A 24,444-nucleotide genomic window follows, 5' to 3' on the forward strand; every position below is an offset into this window, starting at 1 on the left:
AAAGGGCAACGTCATTAGAAGGTGTTACAGGTTAAGGCAATGGCTGCAATAACAAGCACTCAAAACAAAACCTGTAGTTAAAATATGTCAGGAATGTTTTGTGCTTGGCATGTGCTCGACATGGGTGAAGTTGAGCAGTCACACTCACAAAGTGTTCAATAAACATGGAGTCAAAGAATAAAAACAGCTTCAAATTTCACAAGTTCTATGTTAACAAAGGAATATCCAACTGCTGTTGCAACTGAATGTGTAGATGTGGTTCACTAAACAAACCTTCTTGAAAGAATGTGTAGGAAAGAGCTGCAGATGCTGGTTTAAATTGAAGATAGACACAAAATTCTGGAGTAACTCAGCAGGACAGACAGTATCTCTGGAGAGAAGGAATGGGTGACGTTTCGGGTTGAGACCCTTCTTCAGGCATTTTGTGTCTTTCTTGAAGGAATTCTCCTTTAAACTTGTCTGGTCTACATTTGACTCCAGACTCACAACCAGAGGTTGATTCTTAACAGCCCTTTGAAATGGTAGTTAAATTTCATCAAGAAAATTGTGTTAATACGCAAAACGAATGAAACCAGACTGACCAAGGCTGTGCACTCGGACACAGTCAACATGGCAGAATCCTCCTCGTAAGCGTCTGTTGGCTGGTGTCAACATTGGAGAGTTAATCCACAGAGTAGTCAAGCAACAGCTTGTATTCACAGAATGATACCCCACAACCAAAGCTCTGTGCTGCTTCACCCCACTCCATGAGCATCCAGTTCCATCAGTAAGGCAGGCCTACTAGTGGAAGTCAGACTTTGATACACCGGTGGAAAGGACTGGCCAGGGGAGTCCTCAACTCTTGACTGCAAGAAGCCCTAACAACATTACATCAAACTAGACTACTGTCTATTGACCTTCCTCAGCTTATAAATCATGTCTTCTCCAGTCAGAAGAAGCAGTGAAAGGAAAAAAGGCACAATGTACTCTGCATGGGACATTTCAGATTACAATAGGATCTAGAACTAGGAAGTTGGGCTGCGGGATGGCAGATGGAGTTTAATTCAGACACGTACAAGTTGTTGCCCTTCATTAAGGCAAACCAGGGCAGGGCAGTAAATGGTAGGGGCCTGGAGACTGCTGTATAACAGAGAGACCTAGGTACACAGTTCCATGACATAGGTGTCAACTGCAAAACTTGCTGCCGTGCCAACTACATTGTCTACCAAATCGCTAATATAAATGATTAACAAGTGGACCCAGCACCGATCTCTGTGCACACCGCTGGTCTCCGGCCTCCAACCTGAAAAACAACTCTCCACTTCCATCAAACCAATTAGGTATCCAATTAGCAAGCTCACCCTAGATCTCATGTAGTCTAATTAGGTACTTATAGCCTGCCATGTAAGACCTAATCAAAAGCCTTTTTAAAGTTCATGTCGACAATATCTACCACCCTGCCCTCGTCAATTATCTTGATGACCTCTTCAAAAAGTTCATTCAAATTCACAAGGCACATTTCCCCACATAGAAAGCCAGGCTAACTATCACTAACCAGTCCCTGCCTTTCCAAATGCAGGCGGATCCTGCTTTCCCTTAACATTAGCGACCCTCCAATCTTTCTGGTACCTCACCTGTGGTTAACGTTGATACAAATATCTCTGCCAGGGCCCCAACAATTTCTTCCCTAGCTTCCCACAATGGCTGAGAACAGAGGTATCAATGTGGCACAGTGGCGAGCACTGCCACTTGCAATTCCAGGTTCAATCCTGACCTCAATTGCTGTCTGTATGGAGTTTGCATGTGTTGTGACCACATGGGTTTCCTCCAGGTGCTCTGGTTTCCTCCCAAATGCCAAGATTTCCTGGATGGTATGTTAATTGGTCCACTGTAAAAAGTCCCAGTGCAGGTGGATGGCCGGAAAATGGGGGAGTTGAAGGATTGTGGGTTAGTTGAAAATGATGCGAGAGGACGAATGGGCTGACATGGTCATAGTGGGCTGAAGGGCCATTCCCCTGCTGCCAGAATGTCTGACCCTACAGCAACATACAGGGAAAGAACTATGGGACTGGACATCTGGACTACAGTGCTGAACATCTGTACTCTAGAACTGGTTGCTTCTCCTGCCAAACTATTCCAGTAAGTTCTGACATTGTGGAAAATTGCCTAGCTAAATCCTCTGAATGGATTCCAGCAACTAAGCTAGAATTGTCCACCACTTAATCTAGGGAATCTTCTTATAGGTCTTGCCCTAGGTTAGACTTATCTTATTTCAATTACTTGCATTTCAGTAATGTTGTAATGACTTAAAAGTGTGATAATTGTTGTGGTATAATTCAATTTACATTTGGAATCATTCTTAATCTATCTAATTGTTCATTTGATTTAGATTTTTTTTTTTAATGTTCAGGGACACCAAAAAAGCATGAGAGCTTAGAGAGGTGGCAGCAGATAAGGGTCAAAAGATTTTCTCAGCAATTCTGTGGCTTTTTCTGTCCCCAATATTGATCAGCAAGACAGATTGCACTTGAGCCCTTGCTGGCTAGGTCCAGGAAGCTTTGATTCAGCAAATTCTTCACTCGAGATACACTCTGGGTGAGTGTGGAATAATTGGGTGCCCTGGTTGTGATAAGGGACCATGTTTAACACAAGGTTCATACAGAGTGTGTTGGTGTGTCTGGCTGTACATGTATGTGTGTCTGCATACACACATGTAATGGAGACCTGAGAGTTAATCTATAAGAAATAATCTGATCTAAGCAATATCAGCAAGTATGAAGCTTGAACATATGACATTATATAATGGACATTAGAGTGCATGGAAAAGATCTTGCAGCACATATTTCCATGTATATCACATACAATTAATGTTCTGATATCTATGTAGAGAGCGAGAAAAGTATATTTTGTATATTATTTTAAAGGTAATTCCAATTGTTTGCTGCTAACAGAATGTGTGATGATATTCCCAGGATTTTAAGTTTAGTTCATGATAAGGCAGCAAGTTTAGTTTGTATTGAGTGCAACTACATTGCACTTCAGGCTAACACATAGTTTAGCTGTGTAGGAAGGATCTGCATATACTGGTTTACACCGAAGATACATAGAACAAAATGCTGGAGTAACTCAGCGGGTCAGGCAGCATCAGTGTGGTTTAGAGATACAACATGGAAACAGGCCCTTCGGCTGACCGAGTCCACGCTGACTATCGATCATCAGTACACTAGTTCTATGTTATCCCACTTTCCCATCCTACACACTAGGGGCAATTTACAGAGACCAATTAAACTACAAACCTGTACTTTTTTGGAATGTGGGAGGAAACCAGAGCACCCGGAGAAAACCCACGTGGCCACGGGGAGAACGTACAAACTCTGTACAGACAGCATCCATAGACAGGATCGAACCCGGGTCTCTGGCGCTGGAAGGCAGCAGTTCTTCCGCGTTGCCACTGTGCTGCCCCAATGCATTTTAAAACCAACGTCTTCCCATTTATCAACTTTTCAACAAGATGATCAGCTTGCAACTTTAAAGTTGTGAATTTAAGTGATCTGCATCTTCTTCCTCTCTGCTCCAGGCAGAATCCGAGAGGAAGTAAACATTTCTCTTAGCCTCGGGCCCAAGTCCCCAGAACTTTAGTGCCCGAGTTGGCAAGGTTTATTGTGTAGCATGGTCTAATATCTGCTCACCGCAGCAGAGAGGGCTGAATGAATGAGTCATCAGATCTTGCTCAGCATTCTGAACGACCTATTCATTCATCGTTCACATGGTAACAGGTCACCTGACCATTCAGAGTTGAGCCTGGCCAGTGAATGGAAATCAGTCACACTCCGGTGCTCTCAGTACTTACAGCTTTCTCTTCAGCCCGATACCGCTGTGGTTCGATTGGAGCTGGCTGAGCAGGAACTGAATCAGCTGTTAACAGAGATCAAAGGCAGGTGTTAGCAGGGTGTCAGCATGTGACCGCCCACTCATTGACATTCCCTCCACCTCATGCTAATCATCGGGTCAGCGTTAAAGGCAATTCTGCACGTTCTCAAATATCGATTAGTATCAAGGGGTAATGGGGAGAAGGTAAGATAATGGGGTTAGGAGGGAGAGACGGATCTGCCATGATTGAATGGCAGAGTAAACTTGATGGGCCGAATGGCCTGATTCTGCTCCTATGACATGACTTTATGACCTCTATGCAGGCATTTAGTTCCAGCTCAGGCTGCCTCAACCAGTTACATCACTATTCAACTGCTCCATATGCCTCTGCCTTGACTAACCTGCGAACATTTTCTCTGCCACGACGTATTCACACCTCAAATAATCCCTTGTCTTAGAGTCATACAAGTCTTACAGTGTGGAAAACAGGCCCTTCGGCCCAACATGCCCACACCGGCCAACATGTCCCATCTACACCAGTCCCACCTGCCTGCATTTGACCCTCAATCTTTCGGATCTCTCTGCCACATTTCTCAGCTTTATTGACTGGCAAACCTGCTGGCCTGATGGTACCTAAACCTGGTGACTCTTGTATATGGACTTAGTGGGCTGTTTCTATGCATCCTGTACTTAATTAGGGGTTGTACTTATGCGTGGCAATAATCTTGCTGATCTGCATGCAAAAAAAGAGTTTCTCTGTACCTTGGCACACATGATAATAAAAGAACTATTGAACCCTCTACCTGAAGTTGAACACCAGTGCTTTGGAAGGAAAGGACTAACTTGTCAACTTTTCTATTATTGCTAGCCTTGCATTACCTGGTAGAGACTGTGTGATGAACCTATCCAGCCCGACTTGAATTTGTTATTGACAACACTTGGGTCAGCTAATAAATTGGAGGCAAAATAAAGCACCTGCCTGCACTCCCAGCAAATGGAGTCAAGTTATTCAGCAAACTGTTTAAAGCGTGGCTGAAGTAGATGTTACAAAATCAATAAAAGCAACGTCTCCACATTAAAGCAGGGTCATTGTGCGGAAACATTGCGGAGGATTGTTTGAATCAAACAACCAATGCAGCACAAAAAGCCATTTGGCTCACCAAGTCTGTGCCTGAAAGGGATAGTTCTATTATTGCCATCAACATTAGTCATGATCCTATGCACCCCATCAATTCTTCTCTTTATGTTCTTTGCTTTAAGGAGAGCAGCACCTGCTTCTCCAATACAACTTTGCTGCTGAATCTTTTTCTGCCCTTTCTCACAGACCTTCAGAACCTTCTTAAAATGAGCAGAGCAGAATTGGATGCAACACTCCAAATGTGGCCTCACTGGTGTTTTTTATAGGTTGAACATAATCTCTTGCATTTGTACTCTAATAACACAAATTACGAGCTTTAATGCAACCTCACTCACTTACAATGATGTGGTCATCAGACTGAATTGACAGTGAAGATACCAGTCATTGGCATTCGGTTTTGGAAGAGGGCTGTCACTCTCTTCGGCTTTTTAATTAATTATTGAAGGATACATCTGAAATTCAGTGTCAATAAGTAGGCTGAAGCACTGGGATATTACAAGACTTCATGTTCTACATTTTTCATGTCACCTTGCCCTGTTATAGAGTCATAGAATGATACAGTGTAGAAACAGGCCCTTCGGCTCAACTTGCCCACACCAGCCAACATGTCCCAGCTACACTAGGCCCCGACCTCGGGTGATCACAGAGGAAGAGGACTGAACTTTCTAGTGCCTTTCCCCACAGTGGAACATTTTGATTCTGCTGTGGGGGGACATTCATGTTGAATTCGATAATGTGTTGTGTCATTTTTCTTTTTTTAAATTTTTCTATCGATGTACGGAAACTTAATTATTTCTTCTAAGTAAAGCACTTTGGTTTCAACGCGGGTTGATTTAAACGTGCTATATAAATAAATGCACTTACTTACTTACACTAGTCCTAACTGCCCTGCATTTGGTCCATATTCCTCCAAACCTGTCCTATCCATGTTATAGGACTGAACTGCAGGCAATGCAGTGCTCTGTTGGGGCTGAGGGAAATATCAGAGGGAGAGGTTGCTTTTGTGCAGCTCTGTTGCCTGGTTCTGCAGTCGACCTCCCGGGGACCAAGGAGAGCCCCTACCACCCCTACCTACCCCCCTACCCCCCCCCCCCCCCCCCCCCCCCCCCCCCCCCCCCCAATTATTCCAGCCTCCGCCAAAAGACACCGAAGAGGATTGATGCATCCTTTCAGAAGAGGTCTCACCTTGTTGATCACTTTCTGCTGCTGACTATGCTTCTGCCGAAGAGACACAACCTCTCGCCACAGAACTTCATTCTGACTGAAGAAAAACAGAGCATTAAAGAAAGTCTCACCCCAACCCAGGATAAAGAGAGTGCTACCAAACACTCGCATCTCCATTTAGCATAACAACTGATACTCTGGGCCCTACCATTACATATCCAATAACATCTAATTACTGGATCCAGGATGCACTAAGCTTCAGTTCATTTACAATCTGACCATTTTTAGGATCATTGCAAAATAATATTTCCTATGTCAAAATATAAGAACTGTATAATTTAAATGATTCCACTTTGTACACCCACAGGTATGTACAAGGTATTCATACCAGGCCCTAACATGTAATATATAGTCCAAAGTATATATTAGACAAAAAAGCTGGAGAAACTCAGCGAGTGAAGTAGCATCTATGGAGCGAAGGAAATAGGCGACGTTTCGGGCCGAGAGCCTTCTTCAGACTCATGTATGTCTTGTATGTCTACTTTGAAGAAGTTCTCCTCCTCTTTCTTAATCAATTCATTAGTGGCATCATTTCCCCAATTAATACTTTGATTCATTTTCCATTTTAGTGATAAATATTGGTATAATCTGGATACTTTCTTTTTTTGACTCAAACATATTTGGGATTAGGATAGGCCGGATCCATTGCATGTACATGTTTGCAATTGAGATGATGGATTCAAATCACCCAGTCGCTCATAAGATGTATCGCATTATCCCACTGAAGTTACTTCCGGAGCCTCACGCCAAGTACTGACTGTTTCATGTCCTTCAGTCGACAGTCCATGCTCTCTTGATGACCCCGCATCAACTGCATGTCATACAGCAGTTTGCTGACATCCTCCTGACGCATTTTGGTCTCTTCACTCTTTACAACTGACACCTGGAGTGACGAGAAAAATATGTTGAAGTTAAATATCTCACAAGAGCTCACTGCAATCAGATGCTAAACAGTTGTGAAACACTGTCCATCCCAACTTGCAAAAATTCCTGTCAAATTTTAACCAAATTTCCAAACTTTGCCTAGAAATTCTTCGTCACTTATATTTAAAACAAAAAGCGTATTTCAGATTTTTATTTAAATTTGTCAAGTTGTAGAGGCATCAACTGAATCCGGGAATAGGATAACTTTACGGTAGCTCAACTCCATTTCCCCATTAATTAAATGCATCAACCTGGCTCTTTCTTTCACTTTTGTTTGTTTCCTTTGCTCTTGTGCTGCAGGTGGTGACTATTCCTAAAGTACCGTTAAAGAAGCAAGGACCGATTGCCGTATATATGACACATTTAAGCATTTAGAAGACCCCAAAATGCTTTGCAGAGCAAAAAATGAATGTTGACATCGCCATTACTTTGCAAAAATTGAATGATTGGTTCTTTCACCCAGTTTGCTGTTAGGTGTGAGTTACATTGTTATCTGGGATACAAGGAGAGTTTACATTCAGTGGAATCTTCAATATCCATCTGTGAGAGCAGATCAAGCCCTTTGAGGGAATATAAATCATCCATTCCACTCAGCACCACTCTCCCCGAAGGGCCTTCTCTCATTGAGCAACCCCCCCCCCAGAGTAGGCTCGCTGAATTTCATGCTGTGAAATAGAGATGTCCAGGGTGAATCTACAATAAGGAAAACAACAGAAATCTAGAGATCCAAGAAGAATTTAATGTTGCGCGGAACTGGGTTTAATCCCTAAAAGGCAAGAACTCTACGTGGTAAAATAACACCCACATGTGACTCAAAGGTAGTGAGGATAAACACCAGGGAACATTTTAACAATAAAGGCAAAAACTGACAAAGAGCTTTGCATGGGTGAGATTTAAAATAGTGACAACACTGATGATGAGGTACAAAGAGGGAGCATGAAAAATAATTTGCAAGATCAAAGATCAAAGCAAAAATCAAAGATTAACTGTTTTAGAAAAGGCTTTAGGAAATAATGTAGGCCCCTTGAAAGCACATAGAGATCTTGCATATGAAAATAAGAGGATATGCTGGCTAATTCCTTTGTGTTAATATTTACAGTGCAGAATGAGGACGGCATGTCAGATATCCAAAGGAAACTCAACCGGAGTTAGGGAGAGCAACACACCAAAACCACAAACCAAATAATGAAGAAAATAAAGGCTTTAAACAAACACATCCCAGAACCAGCTGGTTCCTACCCCCAAGGCATAAAGACTATAAAATTCAAAAGTTCCTCTAATTCAGCAACTGGTCATTTAGATTAGATAACTGCGCACACCACTTAACCGTACGTTAAGAGAGTCAAGAGTGTTTTATTGTCATATGTGCCAGATAGAACAATGAAATTCTTACACGACATTACAGGGAATTGATCCTAAATTTGTTGAATTCCCTGCAATTTAGATGGTGAACAGGCAATCTGATTGAACTTTTCAAAGCCTCAGTGATAGGATAGAGAGAAATAACTTATTTCTGCTGTTCGGAGAATTTAGGATTAAGACCCATATATGATGAGTTAAATACACAATAGATGAACAGAAGGATCTTGGTGTACAAGTCCAATGATTCCTGAAGGCAGCAGCACTGGTAGAAGGAGATGTGTAGGAAGGAACTGCAGAAGCTGGTTTAAACCGAAGATAGACACAAAAAGCTGGAGTAACTCATCGGGTCAGATTAAGCAATAAAAACGACAAAATCATTGTAGCTTTATGCAAAGGAACAATAAATACAAATAATTCACAGTTTGAAAGCAGTATTTTCTTACCTAGAAGAATCAAAGCGGGAAAATACGGATGAAACGAAGGGCTAATAACACCCAGCAGATGCGCTGACGAGTGACCTATGACCTGGGCATGCGCAGTCGGAATACCGAACTCACTTATTGTGGAGGCTGGCTCACAACTATTAATTACTTACATGAGCAATTGAATTGCTATTGCTTAGAAGGTTTTGGACTGAGTACTGGGAAATGGGATCATAACGATAGAGGAGTGATGACTGACATGCACAGTACGCTGATGGGCCTATCGCTGTGTTGCATGACATTATGACTCAATGAACGGAATATTGTTTGTTTGCTTCTGGAATCCAGTAAGCAGTCCAGTGTAATCAGAAAAAGCAATATCCGACATCTCCATTGAGAAAGAAAGTTGAAAAGGAGTCTGAGGAAGGGGCTGGTGATCATTTTTACGCTGATTCTTGAAATTAAGAATCTGACACAAATCAACGTCTGAAGAAGGGTTTCGGCCCGAAACGTTGCCTATTTCCTTCGCTCCATAGATGCTGCTGCACCCGCTGAGTTTCTCCAGCTTTTTTGTGTAACCTTCGATTCTCCAGCATCTGCAGTTCCCTCTTAAAAACCATATTTGAAGGTCACTTGTCTCTGGAGTAATGGTGATGATTTGCTGCAATGTATTCAAACACCTTTCAATTCTGGGCACAATAGTCTCCTTTATCTGACTGCTTTGCATACTGCAGGGCACTTGGAGACTGCTTAGTAAATGTTTAAGCTAAACTAATTTAATTCAACCTGTTTATCTCAACATTGACTCAACGAAGATTGCTAATTGCCACCTGCATTTATAAAATGGGAAATTTCTCAATCTACATTTCCAACTACATCTAGCATTCTCAAACATAGTGTAAGCGTAAAGACATGTCTCGCCCCATTATATGTGTCCTGTCTCCCAACATCAAGGCCACACTCAAACGTGAATCTGGTGTACACATTTTATTGGCTTTGCCCGCCAACCTTATTGTTGAGGGGTAAGGAGACCTGTGAGTGCAAGATTATCATGAATCTTCTTCTGTGGACTTCTGTTAGGTACAAAATGCACAAAATATTTCATCCCTTCAGCTTTAGCTCAAAGCCCAGTTCTTGTTACATCTGTCATTTTGAAGATCGCTCCATGTATACACCCCCCATTACAGTGCAAGTCAATATTCCCTTGACAATGAAGGAGGGCATTACTGTCCATCTAGTTTAAGCCAGCTAACAGAGGAATCCCTTCTCCAGTAATTTTTTCGATAATCTGTTCTACACACATGGGTCAATTTAATACAGCTAATTAATCTCTTGTCTTTGAATGCAGAATCAAACCCAAGCACCCCTGTGGAAATGCATGAGTACAGACAGCACTAGAGGTTGTGATTCTACTCGGGTTTGCTGGAACAGTGAGGTAGTAGCTTCACTAGTTACGCCTCTATGCCACTCTCCCATGATGTTTATGTTGATTTAATTCACAGCCAAGGGTATTCACAATTTGTTAGAGAACAGCTTGAAGTCCGCACCTTTCTCTTGATGTGCTCCAACAGATGCTCCTGGCCCCTGAGGAAATACAGGTGCTGGAATTCTGTGTCATCCCGTTCTGGCTTCACCAACCCGCTCTGTTCAATATTCACCACCTTCCGGAAACCATCTGCATGAAAGACATCAGAGAGAAATGAAACTTCTGCCCATGTGCAGACATTGTTAATAAAAGCTGAACGTGCGGGGAAACAGTCAGCAGGCCAGGCAGCATCTGTGGGGAGAGAGAGGGAGAGAGAGGGAGAGTTAATGGAGTCAATGGTTCAGATTTATAATTTTCATCAGAACTGTGAAAGGTTTGAGATAAAGCAAGTTTTAAGAGCAAGTGGAAAGATCTGTGATAGAGCAAGCTGATATCAAAACAGAAAAATCAAAAATTCTTTAGCCTCGGACAGCAAAAATCTTAAATAAAATATTTTATTACAGCCCTTCTCTTTTGCTCTTGCCTTTATTATTCATTTATCTTGTTTTATCTCTATCCTTTCCCAGTTCTCTTCCAAGGCCATTGCCCTGAAAAGGTAATGCCCCGTCCCACTTAGGAAACCTGAACGGAAACCTCTGGAGACTTTGCGCCTCACCCAAAGTTTCCTTGCAGTTCCCGGAGGTTCCCGGAGGTTTTTGTCAGTCTCCCTACCTGCTTCCACTACCTGCAACCTCCGGCAACCATCTGCAACCTCCGGGAACCACATGGAAACCTTGGGTGGGGCGCAAAGTCTCCAGAGGTTTCCGTTCAGGTTTTCTAAGTGGGACAGGGGCATAACACTATCTCTTTCTCGCTCTCTCTCCACAGAAGCTATCCGACCTGTTGTGTCTTTCCAGCACTCACGGGCAGTTACTGTACTCCAGATTTTGTAGGTTTGTATACAGATGTTAATGTAATGTCCTGGATTATCTCTGGAATGTTTTTCTGACAAATAGTTAAGAAACACCTGGATTCTACTTAAATTGAACTGAATTGAAAGATATAGCATGGAATAGATTCATCAGCCCATTGAGTCCACACTGACTATCGATCGCTGTTTGCACTTTTTCTGTGGTACCCCACTTTTGCATCCACTCCCTACACAATGGGGACAATTTACAGAGGGTAATTAACCCACAAACCTGCACGTTTTGGGGATATGGATTGAAACAAGAGCACCTGCAGGAACGTCATAGAAAGAAAATGCAAACTCAGCACAGACAGCACCCAACATCAAGGTCGAACCCAAGGCTCTGCCGCTGTGAGGCAGCAGCTCTATTAGCTACACCACTTGGCCACCCAGAACCTGCATCTACATCTTAAATCAGCCCGATTCTCAAACCACAACATTGGCCACAACCAGCAGAGAATCTCTGGAGTAACTCAGCAGTTCAGGCAGCATCTCTGGAAAAAAGGAATAGGTGACGTTTCGGGTCAAGGCCCAACTTCGGGCTGAGAGTCCGAAACAAGAGATATAGGAGGTACATAAACCAAATGAATGAAAGATATGCAAAAAGCACCAATGATCACGGAATGGCGGAGCCCACAATGGTCCAGTGTTGGCTTTGGGGTAGGTGGTAACGCGTTTTAAACTCAACAGGACAACAGTGAAACCAGGTTTGACCTACTTGTTCAGTCTCTGTGGCTGAGAAAGGTTCTGGGAAAGGTCAAATTAAATCGTGACATAGCAATTTAAGATTAGTTAGAACTTTGATGGTAACTTGTTGCCAAACTCTGCTTAACGTTTTGCTAGGTTAACATACATCGCTAATGTATGTGCAGAACTGCTCAGTGGAGTATGGAAAGAATTGTAACATCTTATGAGTTAGAACAAATGGAGCATGTAATGAAGGATGGACTGCTGAATATATTAAGGTATGAAATTGGAAGTCAAAGTAAATTGAAGGTTCCATTGTGGAGATACACTCTAAATACAATGCCTGTTTAAAGATGATGAAAATGCTTAACCTGGATAGAAAAAGCCTGGACAGAGTGAGTGTGCAGTGGGTGTTAGTGGGAGAGTCTAAGGTCATAGCCTGAGAATAAAAGGACATACCTTTGGAAAGGAGATGAGGAGGAATTTCTTTAGCGGATGGATCTGTGGAATTCATTGCCACAGACAGCTGTGGAGGCCAAGTTAATGGATATTTTTAAGGTGGAAATTGGCAGATTCTTGATTAGTCCAGGTATCAGGGGCTATGGGGAGAAGGCTGGAGAATGGGGTTGATAGCAAAATATAGATCAGCCATGATAGAATGGCGGAGTAGGCAATGGGTTGAATGCCTAATTCTGCTCCCATAACTTATGAACATGAACTTTATGACTTTTAATTGGGATCTTAGCCACTAAATTTCAGGTTTGTTTTCATCCTATACTTCAAAGGGTGGAATTTCCCAGCCTTGCAAACATTCAATGAAAGGGAAAGGCCAAACTGGATTCACTGGTTCCCAACCTCCAGCAGAAACCCAGAATTGGACTGAAAAGGATTGAGAATGGGCTGAGAGGAAGTCCATAAAATGCTCGGTTACCAATGATAGACAGGGTAACAATGACAGTCATGGAGATAATGCTTATTTTGTTTGTTTAGTTTAGTTTAGAGAAACAGCATGGAAATAGGCTCTTAAGGCCACGGAGTCCACACCGGCCATTGATTACCTGCTCACACTAACTACGTTATCCCACTTTCTCATCAACTCTCGATACATTAGGGGCTGTTTTTACAGAGGCTAATTAATCTACAAACCCGCACGTCTTTGGGATGTGGGAGGAAACCGCATCCAGAAGAAACCCATGTGGTCAAAGGGAGAATGTGTAACTTCCACAAAGACAGTACCCAAGATCAGGATCGAACCTGGGTCTCTGGCTCCGTGAGACAGCGGCTCTTCCAGCTGCATTACTGTTGTAGAATGGGAGTTCAAATACTCCACATATTATCCAATAGATTCATAGTGCACATTAGGAGAGGTTTGCTTGTACCTTGCTGTCCAAAGTTATCGCCGTCTCCACTGCATTTACAGAGTTGCACTGTATTCTTTGCATGAATCTGTGTATTGACTGAAATAATTCAGAACCAAATAAATCACTAATTGTGTTGGATGCTTTAATGTCCATTTGAGACTTTGATTTATTTGGTATTGAATGCTTAATTAAGTTTAATATGAGCAGCGTTTGATGCTTTAATTTTGTATTCAATTACTTGATCTGATTTTAATTTAATGCTTTAATTTTGTGTTCAACAATTAAATTTGAATTTTATTTCATGCTTTAATTTTGGTTTCAATGATTTAATTTTCTTTTTATTTAATACTTTAATTTTCTGATTGATAAGCTGCAAAGCCCAAATAAAATGCTTTAAAAACTAGAATAATTTTGACAGAATTATCAATTTATTTATCATGTTACTTTAAAGTTGGGCCATCAGTCTGCTATTGGAGAGGGAGAAGGTGAAAACACAAGTGTCGGCATTATTGTCGAGTAAAGGTAACTACAAAGGTAACGACTACCGACACATATAGGCATGAGGGAGGAGCTGGCTAAAGTTGATTAGAAAGGGACGGTGGGAGTTTCTGGGAATAATTCGGAAGATGCGGGATCTTTTCATCTCAAAGAGGGAGATAGATTCTAAGGGGAGAATGAGGTGACCGTCCTTAACAAAGGAAGTCAAAGACAGCATAAAAATGAAAGAAAAGGCATATAATATTGCAAAGATTAGTGAGCAGCTGGAGGACTGCGAAGCTTTCAAAAACCAAAAGAAGGCAATTAAAAAGGCAATAAGCGGAAAAAAGATAAAATATGTAGGTAAGATAGTCAATAATATGAGAGGATACCAAAAACATCTTCAGAGATACAAAGAGTAAAAGAGAGGCAAGAGTGGACATTGAACTGCTGGATAATGAAGCTGGAGAGGTAGCAATCGGGAATAAGGAAATGGTGGACTAATTGAATATGTTTTTTTGAGTCAGTCTTCATAGTGGAAGACACCAGCAACATGCCAACATTTTAAAGAGAGTCTGGGGGCAGAGGTTAGTGAAGTTGCTATTTTGCTATTACTAAGGAGAAGGTGCTTGAGAAGCTGAAAGGACTGAAAGTGGGTAAGTCATCTAGACCAGCTGTTCTACACCCCAGGAAGAGGTAGTTTTAGAGATTGCGGAGGCATTAGTAGTGATCTTTAAAGAATCACTAGTGCCAGAAGTGCTCTCAGAGGATTGGAACATTGCAAATGTTACTCCACTGTTCAAGAAGGGAGTGAGGCAAAAGGGAAGAAACTACAGGCCGGCTGGACTAACTTCAGTGGTTGGGAAGATTTTAGAGTCAATTATTAAGTACAAGGTTTCCAAATACTTAGAAGCACATGATAAAATAGGCCAAAGTCAACATGGTTTGTGAAGGAGGGAGTTTGCCTGAAAAATCTGTTGGAAACCTTTGGGGAAGTAAATAGCAAGATAGACAATGGAGAGTCAGTGGATATTGTGTACTTGGATTTTGATAAGGCCTTTGATAAAGTATCACATGCAAGGCTGCTAAACAAGATAAGAGCCCTTGTTATTAGAAGGAAGATACTGGCATGTATAGAAGATTGGCTGAATGGTGCAGGCAAAGAATGGGAATAAAGGGGGCTTTTTCTGCTTGGCTGCAGGTGTTGGTATTGGGTCCGTTTTCATGTTGTATATTAATGATTTGGATGGACTTGATTGTGGCCAAGTTTGTGGATGATATGAAGATAGGTGGATGAGCAAGTAGTGTAGAGAAAGCAGGGACTTAGATAGAGTGGATGAGTGGGCAAAGAATTGGCAAATGGAATGCAGCGTGGCAAATTGTGCAGTCGTGACTTTGGGAATAAAAGGTGTGGACTACTTTCTAAATGGGGAGAGGATTCAGAAATCGGAGGTGTAATGGGACTTGGGAGTGCAGGTTCAGGATCCCGAAAAGGTTAATGTGCAAGTTGAATCCGCAGTAACAAAGGCAAATGCAATGTTAACATTCATTGCAAGAGGCATAGAGAATACAGAAGCGGTGATGTAATGCTGAGGCTTTATAAGGCACTGGGAATATTGTGAGTTGTTTTGGGCCTCATATCTGAGCAGAGATATGCTGACATTAGAAAGGATCCAGAGGAGGTTTACAAGAATGAATCCCGGGGATGATTGGGCGAACGTATAATGCGCATTTGATGGCTCTGGGCCTGTATTCAGAAGGATGAGGGGAGACCTCATTGAAACTTAACGAATAATGAAATGCCTCAGAGAGTGGATTTCCACTAGTTCGGGTGTCTCGGACCAGAGGGCACATTTTAAGTGTGGCACGGTGGCACAGCAGTAGAGTTGTTGCCTTACAGAGCCGGAGACCCAGGTTCCATCCCAACTACAGGTGCTGGCCGTGTGGAGTTTATACGTTCTCGCTGTGGCCGCATGGGGTTTCTCCGAGATCTTCGATTTCCTCCCACACTCCAAAGACGTTAAGGTTTGTACATAAATCGGCTTGGAATAAGTGCAACTTGTCCCTAAATGTCTGGGGTAGTGTTCATGTGCGGGGATCGCTGGTCAGTGCAGACTCAGTGGGCTGAAGGGCCGGTTTCCGCACTGTATCTCTAAAACTACAAATAAAAATTTAAAAAAACACTGCAAGGACTGGGAGTTAATCATATGGGAAGGTCTGATGGGTGAACAAGACTAGGTGCCTGGTCACACAGCGACACCACAACATGGAACCTGGGAGGCAAACCATCAGTGCCTTGGATTACTCGACTCCATGGGGGACATTGGCAAAGCTGAAGATTTCAGAAGATTACTGAGAAAACAGTAGAGCCAGCTATACTACAGAAGTGAAAGCAGGCAGATCTAAATCCAACATCTGAAAAGTGTTCCAATGATTTACAGAAGCACTGATATTTTAATATAATCAGTATGTATACATGTATTGGATTAGGTCCCTGCAGTTTCCATACTGCCTTCTCCTTGACTCATGCACTGGCAATATTCCTTTCCCTGGTGACAAGCCATGTTCACAAATGGAATTTTAGTCACCTCAAGAAAACCATACTTTTTTTGGTTTCTGATCAGCCTCCCTCCACCTCTAACATAAACAAGAATGAAGTGTTGGTCGTGTTAGTTTTGTTTAGAGATACAGCACGGAAACAGGCCCTTCAGCCTACCAGGTCCACACCGACAAGCGATCCCCGCACACTAACATTATAATACACACACACTAGGGATAATTTACAATTTTACCCAAGCCAATTAACCTACAAACCTGTGCGTCTTTGGAGTGTGGGAGGATACTGGAGCACCCCGGAGAAAACCCACATGGTCACGAAGTGTGCGTACAAACTCCGCACAGACAGCAGCTGTAGTCAGGATCGAACCCAGGTCTCTGACACTGAAAAGTAGCAACTCTACTGCTGTGTCACTGTACCACCGTGCCATCCGTGGGGGAGAATGGTCAGACGATATTTCGGGTTGGGGCTGGATAAAGGATTTTGACTCAAAACGTCAATGGTCCATTTCCCTCCACAGATGCTGCCTGACCTGTTGGGTTCCTCCAGCTACCCTCCTTTTTTCTTGCTTCACATTCCAGCATCTGCAGTCTCTTGTTACACCCAAATGTTACACCCTTTATTCTTCATTTGTACACTGTGGATGGCTTGACTATAATCGTGTATAGTCTTCTTGGACTGGAGAGCACGCAACAAAAAGCTTTTCACTGCACCTCGGCACATGTGACATAATAAACTAAACAAAATTAATTCACACCGCGGGTGGTGAGTATATGGAACGAGCAGCCAGATGGTTGTGATGGGGAAAATGCAGGCAGGTGGGATTAGCTCAGAGGGGACATCTTGGTTTGCATGGGCAAGAAGGGTCGAAAGGTCTGTTTCCGTTGTGAATGATTCTATGACTATTCTTAATGGCTTTGTTAATTGTGCTCGTTTTCTCTCTCACTTGTACACATGCATGTTCACACACACAGTGATTGCTTACTTTATCAACCTCGGTGCACCTAATTATTAGACCCTGGAATAGAAATCATCTAGAGTCATAGAGCACGCAAACAAGTCCTTTGTCTCACCAAATGTGCACCAATTATCAAGCAGCCAACTGCGTTAATCTTACACTCATCCCATTTGATACCATTGCCAGCATATTGTCCTGTATTATATTATTCTAGGAAACACAATGAAATAAAAACACAAATAATGCTATGAAGTTATAATAGGACCTTATTTACTCTCCATCAATTTGAATACATGGAAAACCTATGCCATTACAAATTGCTGAACAAGATTGTATTTAAAAACACAGCTTCAGGGTTGTAAACGTAGGCCACGTACAAACCCTTGGGAAGCCGCTTCTGCATAATCAGTGCTGTTTCAGGCATCTTCCAGATTTACATCGCTAAATAACACATTTGAAAATCAAATCACTATTTTTAAACACGGCACATCCTCTGCCTTTGGCAAAATAATTAGATTACCGATGTACATCTTTGCCTCCACAAACTGGAGACCATACATGGAAATCTCGCCGCAAGGCACTGTGCCTGTAGCACGGCAGAAGGCTTATTTTTAGTTTTTATTTCACGTCTGGCAAAGTTACTGTAGTAGGGCTAGACACCTGTAAAAATTCCCAACTCACACAAATATTTCAAAACATGGCTTCAGCTTTCTAACCACAATACACACGCCACCAACATTTAAGAGAGTCATAGAGACATTGAGTTAAACAGCATGGAAACAGGCCCTTCGGCCCATCTTGCCCACTCTGTGAAGATGCCCCACCCACACCAGCCCCACCTGCCTATGTTTGGGCCATATCCCTCTAAACCTGTCCTGTCCATGTACCTGTCTAAATGTTTCTTAAACATTGCGATAGTCCCTGCCGCAACTACCTGTACAAGTAAATACAGGTTTGTAGGTTAATTGGCTTGGTAGAACTGTAAAATTGTCCCTAGTGTGTGTAGGATAATGTCAATGTGCAGGGATCGCTGGTCGGCACGGACTCGGTTGGTCGAAGGGCCTGTTTCCGCGCAGTATCTCTAAAATCTAAAAACCTCCTCCGGCAGCTTGTTACATGTACCTACCACCCTTTCAGTAAAAATGTTGCCCCTCAGGTTCCTATTACATCTTCCCCCCTCACCTTAAACCTATGTTCTCGATTCACTACTCTGCTTAAAAAAGATTCTGTGCATTTACCCAATCCAATCCTATCATGATCTTGTACACCTTCTTCTTCGGCCGCCATTTCACACATCCACATGAGAAATCAGGACAAATGACCACAATGGTGATCAAGCAGGTAGGTTTTAGGTAGTGCCTTGGAGAGGTGAGGCAATTTAGAACATTTTCCAGTAAATCTGGCAAGTTTAAGGGGAGCATGGGAAAGGAGGCCCCGGTGAGTTTAAAGGGAGAGCAGAAGACAGAACACGAGTCTTTCAAGGGAGTGCAGCAACAAGAGACCGAGTGTTAAATGGTGTGTGGAAACCAGGGCTTGTGAGTTGAAGGGAGCACGGGAATCAACACTCGTTGAACCAGACGCTCCATAACCCTGCTCACAGACCTTGCACTTCTTTGATTTGTTTACTCATTCACATGGTGTGTATATCATTGGCAATGCCAGCATTTACTGTTCACCCTAGTTTTAAATTTGCATGTGAGTGTTTACTGAATGGCAAGTTGCTGGAGACTGCATAGATGCAGAGAGATGGGGGTGGGGGAGGGACTATGGTGGTGCAGCGGTAGAGTTGCTGCTTCAGTGTCAGAGGCCCGGGTTCGATCCTGACTACCGGTGCTGTCTGTATGGAGTATGCACGTTCTCCCCATGGCTGTGGATTTTCCCCGGGTACTCGGCTTCCCTCTCACACTCCAGAGAAGAACGGGTTAGTAGGTTAATTGGCTTTGGTAAAAGAAAATTGTAAATTGTCCCTCGTGTGTAGAATGGTGCTAGAGTAGGAGAATTACTGGTCAATGTGGACTCGCTATGCTGAAGGGCCTGTTTCCGCGTGGTATCTCTAAAAAAAGATTTTAGAGTCTTAACAACAAAGAACTAACAGGTAGTTTAAAAACAAATGATAAGGCTAATTAAGTTTGAAATTAAAAGGTTATTTAGGTAAGAAAAAAGTTAGTAGCAATGTTAGCCTTTATTTCAAAAGAGCTAGAATATGAAAAGTTAGAAGTTACACAAAGATACACGGAATTGCAGAAGCTGGAATCTTGAGCAAACCTCAAAGTGCTCAAGTAACTCAGCGGGTCAGGGTGCATCTGTGAAGGACATGGATAGGCGATATTTCGGGTCGGGAGCCTTCTTCAAAAGTTACACAGTATCTGGATTATGTTCTGCACAGTGCGCCTCAGGAAGGCCAGCATCAGCCTGTCCAGAGCAACTCTCTACAATTCTCAGCAACTGGTGGTATCACTTACACATGTTTAGCTGCCTCACGAAGCTGGCCATGTTGTTGTGTTTGAAGTATTTAGGCAGCACTTCCTTAGCAAACCTGCCCTGATCAAAGACATGGAAACTGGTCCCATTCTAGAAATGAAATTTAAAAAGAGAAAACACACTTGTCACTTCACGGAACGTCTAAATTATAGGGGCAAGAGAAATAATAAACAACTCTAAGCATCAATCCAAAAACTATGACTGGCACCATTCCGAAAGATACACAACAATTAACGAGTCTCTGTCATTAAACGGTAGGTACATTCCAGAGCCCGCTGGAGGGTTTGAAGAATCAACCACTGACTGTGATCATTAGGATTTTAACTTGCTTCCTGCTCACATTTTTCTAACATCAGGATGTTCCCAAAGTGACCTGTTGGCAGAAGAGTATGCATTGGCAGCTTGGCAGTGCACAGTGATAATATTGTCCCTTGTATAATTAAAATACTTACTGGTACTTATTAAATCCGCACCCAGTACACCCGGACGCATGTGGAAGGGTGGAGGTATGGAGAGATATTGTGAGAGGACATGTCTTTTGCGGGTCACATTCTAGAGCATCTACTGCATTGTGAATGTCCAGATCAGCAGTAAGATCAAGTCATTATTACCCATTTTTGGCAAATGGACTTTGTTACCTAATCGGAAACATTTAATTTCCCACGGTTTCCCCTTAGCAGCAGAAGAACCCTTCCTGGGTTCCTTGATATAATATGTACGTCCACGTTAGTCTAGTCTCCAACGCATTTTTAGTATTGCCAATGCACAATGTCAGTAAATAGTACAATTTACATTGAAAAGGTACATAACAGGCAAATTGTGCAAGTACCAGGGTCTAAATTAAAGGGTAGTTATGTAAATGAAGCAATGCAATCCCAGAACGCTTCAATGGGTGCAGGGACTGTGTGATGGATGATTAATGCGTGGTCATTTAACCTGGTGTTTTACGCAGGGGTTATGTGCTTGAAAACTGGTGCATAATTCAAAAATGTGTAAATTAAACATATGTGAATGCGCTGTCAGCAATAAATTTGAACGTGTCATTCAAAAAATACCAGCGCGTAAATCAAGCTTTGGTATTAAAAGACCAAGCGCGTTATTTAAAAAAAGGCATAAATCAAATGTGTGTAAAACGAGAGGTGCTTTTTCTCAATGCAATTTTAGCAATCAGCTATACTGGTCTAGACTCCAAGTACATACCCACAGGCCCCAAGATTAAAGTTCTGTAGACACTACTTAAACCCGACTGCTATGTGGCAAGTTTGCTCATTCCATAGTTTAGCATGCTGGAAAACACAGCAGTAAATGCATTAACAGGCATTGATGTACTACTTGGTGAATGAGATGGAGTGGAAGAGAGATATCTATTGATGCAATGCTGCCAAAAGGCTCACAGCCGCATTTGCAAGGCTTGGTCAGTGATTACAACATCAGATCCCATTTCCCAGTAACTGAACGCACAGTTTGCATACACTCAACGCAATACGACCCAATCATCCATTTACCAACAATCACCATCAATCAGGACTCATCCAATATTTAAATAGCCATCCAAGATATAAATTTACATCCCGGTCACCAAACACTCGCAGCTGTTTAGATGTGACGGAGACTTCGCCCAAGTACATTGCACAGCATTCACTGACACACTTTCCCTTCCCTTCCAGGGCTTGGTGGCACTCAATGAACAAATCAGACGCAAATTATTAAGAGACAAAGGGGCTCAGGCCTCCACAATAGAGAGCACTGGATGGGTACAAGTCTATTCTTGAACAGGAATTTGCAAACTCAAAGCTCCTCATTTTCAGCTCTGTGTGCCATTTGCACATTCAATCATCATCCAATGCCTTTTCTCCAATGTCTCATTAACTCCCAATTGTGGGTACCAAAACAAGGTGATTCTGCTGCACATTGCACAGTGGTCCCAGTAGTCAAAACACTGTCAGAATGCTGGTGTTCAGGTTGCAGGCAGCAGCATGGCTCACGACTTCAATATGTTCACCTCCAGTGTACGTGCTTGAGAATTGAGACAGGAGCATCGTCCACAAAGGACTGTCTTTGAGCTGACGTACATGATTAAAGCGTTGCTGCTTGGTGAAAAGAACGTTGTCCTGCCATGTGAGATGACAAACCTCACAGCCCCAGTGACCCAGTTTGAATCTGACCTTTGATGCTGTTGATGTGAAGTTTACACATTTTCCCTGTGGCTATCTGGCTTTTCTCCTGGTGATCTGGCCCGTTCCCCCTCGCCCACTACTCAAAGACACGTTGATTGGTACATTAATTGGCTACTGTAAAATTTCGCAGAGGGGTGACAGCACAAACAAGGGGGGGTAGAGTGGTGGATGGGGAAATTGGAATTAAGAGTCATTGTGTCATACAGCATGGAAACAGGCCATTCGGCACAACTTACCCATGCCGACCAAGGTGCCCCATCTACATTACGCCCACCTGCCTGCATTTGGCCCATATCCCTCTAAACTTTTCCTATCCAGGAACTTGTCCAAATAACTTTTAAATGTTGCTGTAGTACCTGCCTCAACCATCTCCTCTGGCAGCTCATTCCACATACCCACCACCCTCTGTGTGAAAATAGTTCAATTACTTACATTAATCAATTAGTGCAAGGTAAATGCAGGTGGGGGCCTTGATGGTCTGCATGGATACAGTGAACTAAAGGGCCGGTTTCCATGCTGTAGGACTGTGAATATTCATACCTACCTTTTTTCGTCCCCAATTTCCTTCCTATCCCTACTGCTATTTCTTGCTCTGGATCTTTATACCATTTAGACTTTACTTTAGACTTTAGAGGTACAGAGCGGTAACTGGCCCTTCAGCTCACCGAGTCTATGCCAACCAGTGATCACACTGGACACTAACACTATCCTGCACACCAGAGACAATTATGCTATTTTACATCAGCCAATTAACCTACAAACCTGTCTTTGGTGTTTGGGAGGGAACCGGAGCACCCAGAGAAAACCCATGTGGTTACAGGGAGAACATCCAAACTCCGTACAGATAGCACCATAGTCAGGATCAAACCCGGGTCTCTGGTGCTCTCAGGCAGCAACTCTACCGCTCCACCCGGTCTAATATTAAAACAGTCAGTAGACTGTTCCTTTTCCAAAAGGCATCCCCGTCGAATGTGATTCTTTCCTGTTCTTCATTCAACAAAACCGGTCATTTATGGGCCAGCATGAAAAAACGTTGCTGGATCGTTGAAAAACAAATGGTTCACTTACTGTATGTCCAGCTCGGAAGAAAACCTGCCAGTGGTCTCCTGCTCAGGCCGATGTTTGACTCTGCACTCAAGTTACATGGTTGACTAAGAATCCACTCAGAACAAACAACTATTGAACAGTAGATAGACACAAAATGTTGGAGTTACTCCAGCATTTTGTGTCTATCTTTGTTTCAAACCAGCATCTGCAGTTCCTTCATACACAACTATTGAATAGAGCTGCATGCTAATCTCTGGAACACATTTCAACAAAAACGACAAGTAACAAGAACTGTGTGAAGGTGCTTCACAAACAGGCAAAAGGAAACAGATGCCAAGCCAGGAAGAGAGAGATTACGGATCGTGAGCGAAAGATGGTCGACATAGATAGGTTTTGAGGTTTTTAAAGCAGGAAGTTCTAAGGAATAGAACCAAAACGATTTAAAATGTGTCACCTATGGGAAATGCAGTCGGCATGAAGGTCGAAGGGAGAGGAGTGGAGTGTAGAGAGCTGGGAAACGATGAATCACTAAGGTTTTAGGCCTGCCTACAGTTCATTGTGCTATAGTTAATGTCTGCATACAGAAATTCAAAAGTGAAGGCTGTTTATTTGTCCTATGCACTAGATAATATACAGAACAATGACATTCTTAGGTGCTGCAGTTTTGAAGGCACATTGGATGCAACAACAATAATAAATATATGATAGATTATCAGTAAAGCTAAAGTAATCTAGATCATGAAAGTTAAAAAACCAAAGCAGGTGGAGCAAACATAATTTGCTGTCCGTGGTGGTTTTTATGTAGGGTTGTGGTTGGGTTTGGGCAAGGTGCTTCAAGATGGGAGGAATTTATTCTGGAACCTAAAGATAATGGTTGTCAGGCTCCTGTACCTTGTTAGTACCAGAGAAGAGAGAACATGGTTAGTATGGTGTGGATCTTTGATGATAATAGTTGCCAAATTGTAATTAGATAATAGTTGTCTAATCGTAGATCCCTTCAATACTGGGATATGTCACTTTTTACACAGAGTGAATCTGTGGAATTCTCTGCCACAGAAGGTAGTTGAGGCCAGTTCATTGGCTATATTTAAGAGGGAGTTAGATGTGGCCCTTGTGGCTAAAGGGATCAGGGGGTATGGAGAGAAGGCAGGGATGGGATACTGAGTTGGATGATCAGCCATGATCATATTGAATGGCGGTGCAGGCTCGAAGGGCCGAATGGCCTACTCCTGCACCTATTTTCTATGTTTCTACGTCAGTACCCATGACACACCAGTCAATGTCCACCACTTTCTGCAGCCTCTTTCATTCTTGAGTGCCACATGTGATGAATAGTCAGCATACG

General features: G+C 42.6%; 1 protein-coding gene across 2 annotated transcripts in view; it reads right to left on the reverse strand.

Annotated features, from left to right (window-relative positions):
* hsf4 (heat shock transcription factor 4) overlaps nt 1-24,444 on the reverse strand; it is a 48,551-nt gene that overhangs the window by 12,144 nt on the left and 11,963 nt on the right. The window contains exons 1-6 of one of the 2 annotated variants that reach the window (XM_055648598.1): nt 23,121-23,337; nt 19,857-19,965; nt 10,467-10,594; nt 6,970-7,094; nt 6,173-6,248; nt 3,830-3,894 (exon numbers count right to left, since the gene is read on the reverse strand). In XM_055648598.1, coding sequence (XP_055504573.1) covers nt 3,830-3,894; nt 6,173-6,248; nt 6,970-7,094; nt 10,467-10,594; nt 19,857-19,887 — 425 coding nt within the window. In that variant the 5' untranslated portion in view covers nt 19,888-19,965; nt 23,121-23,337. Of the gene's footprint in view, nt 1-3,829; nt 3,895-6,172; nt 6,249-6,969; nt 7,095-10,466; nt 10,595-19,856; nt 19,966-23,120; nt 23,338-24,444 lie in introns of those variants that run through there. The other variant, XM_055648597.1, reaches the window with a different exon arrangement.

The sequence above is a fragment of the Leucoraja erinacea genome, chromosome 17 (assembly GCF_028641065.1).
Source record: "Leucoraja erinacea ecotype New England chromosome 17, Leri_hhj_1, whole genome shotgun sequence".
NCBI lineage: Eukaryota > Metazoa > Chordata > Chondrichthyes > Rajiformes > Rajidae > Leucoraja > Leucoraja erinaceus.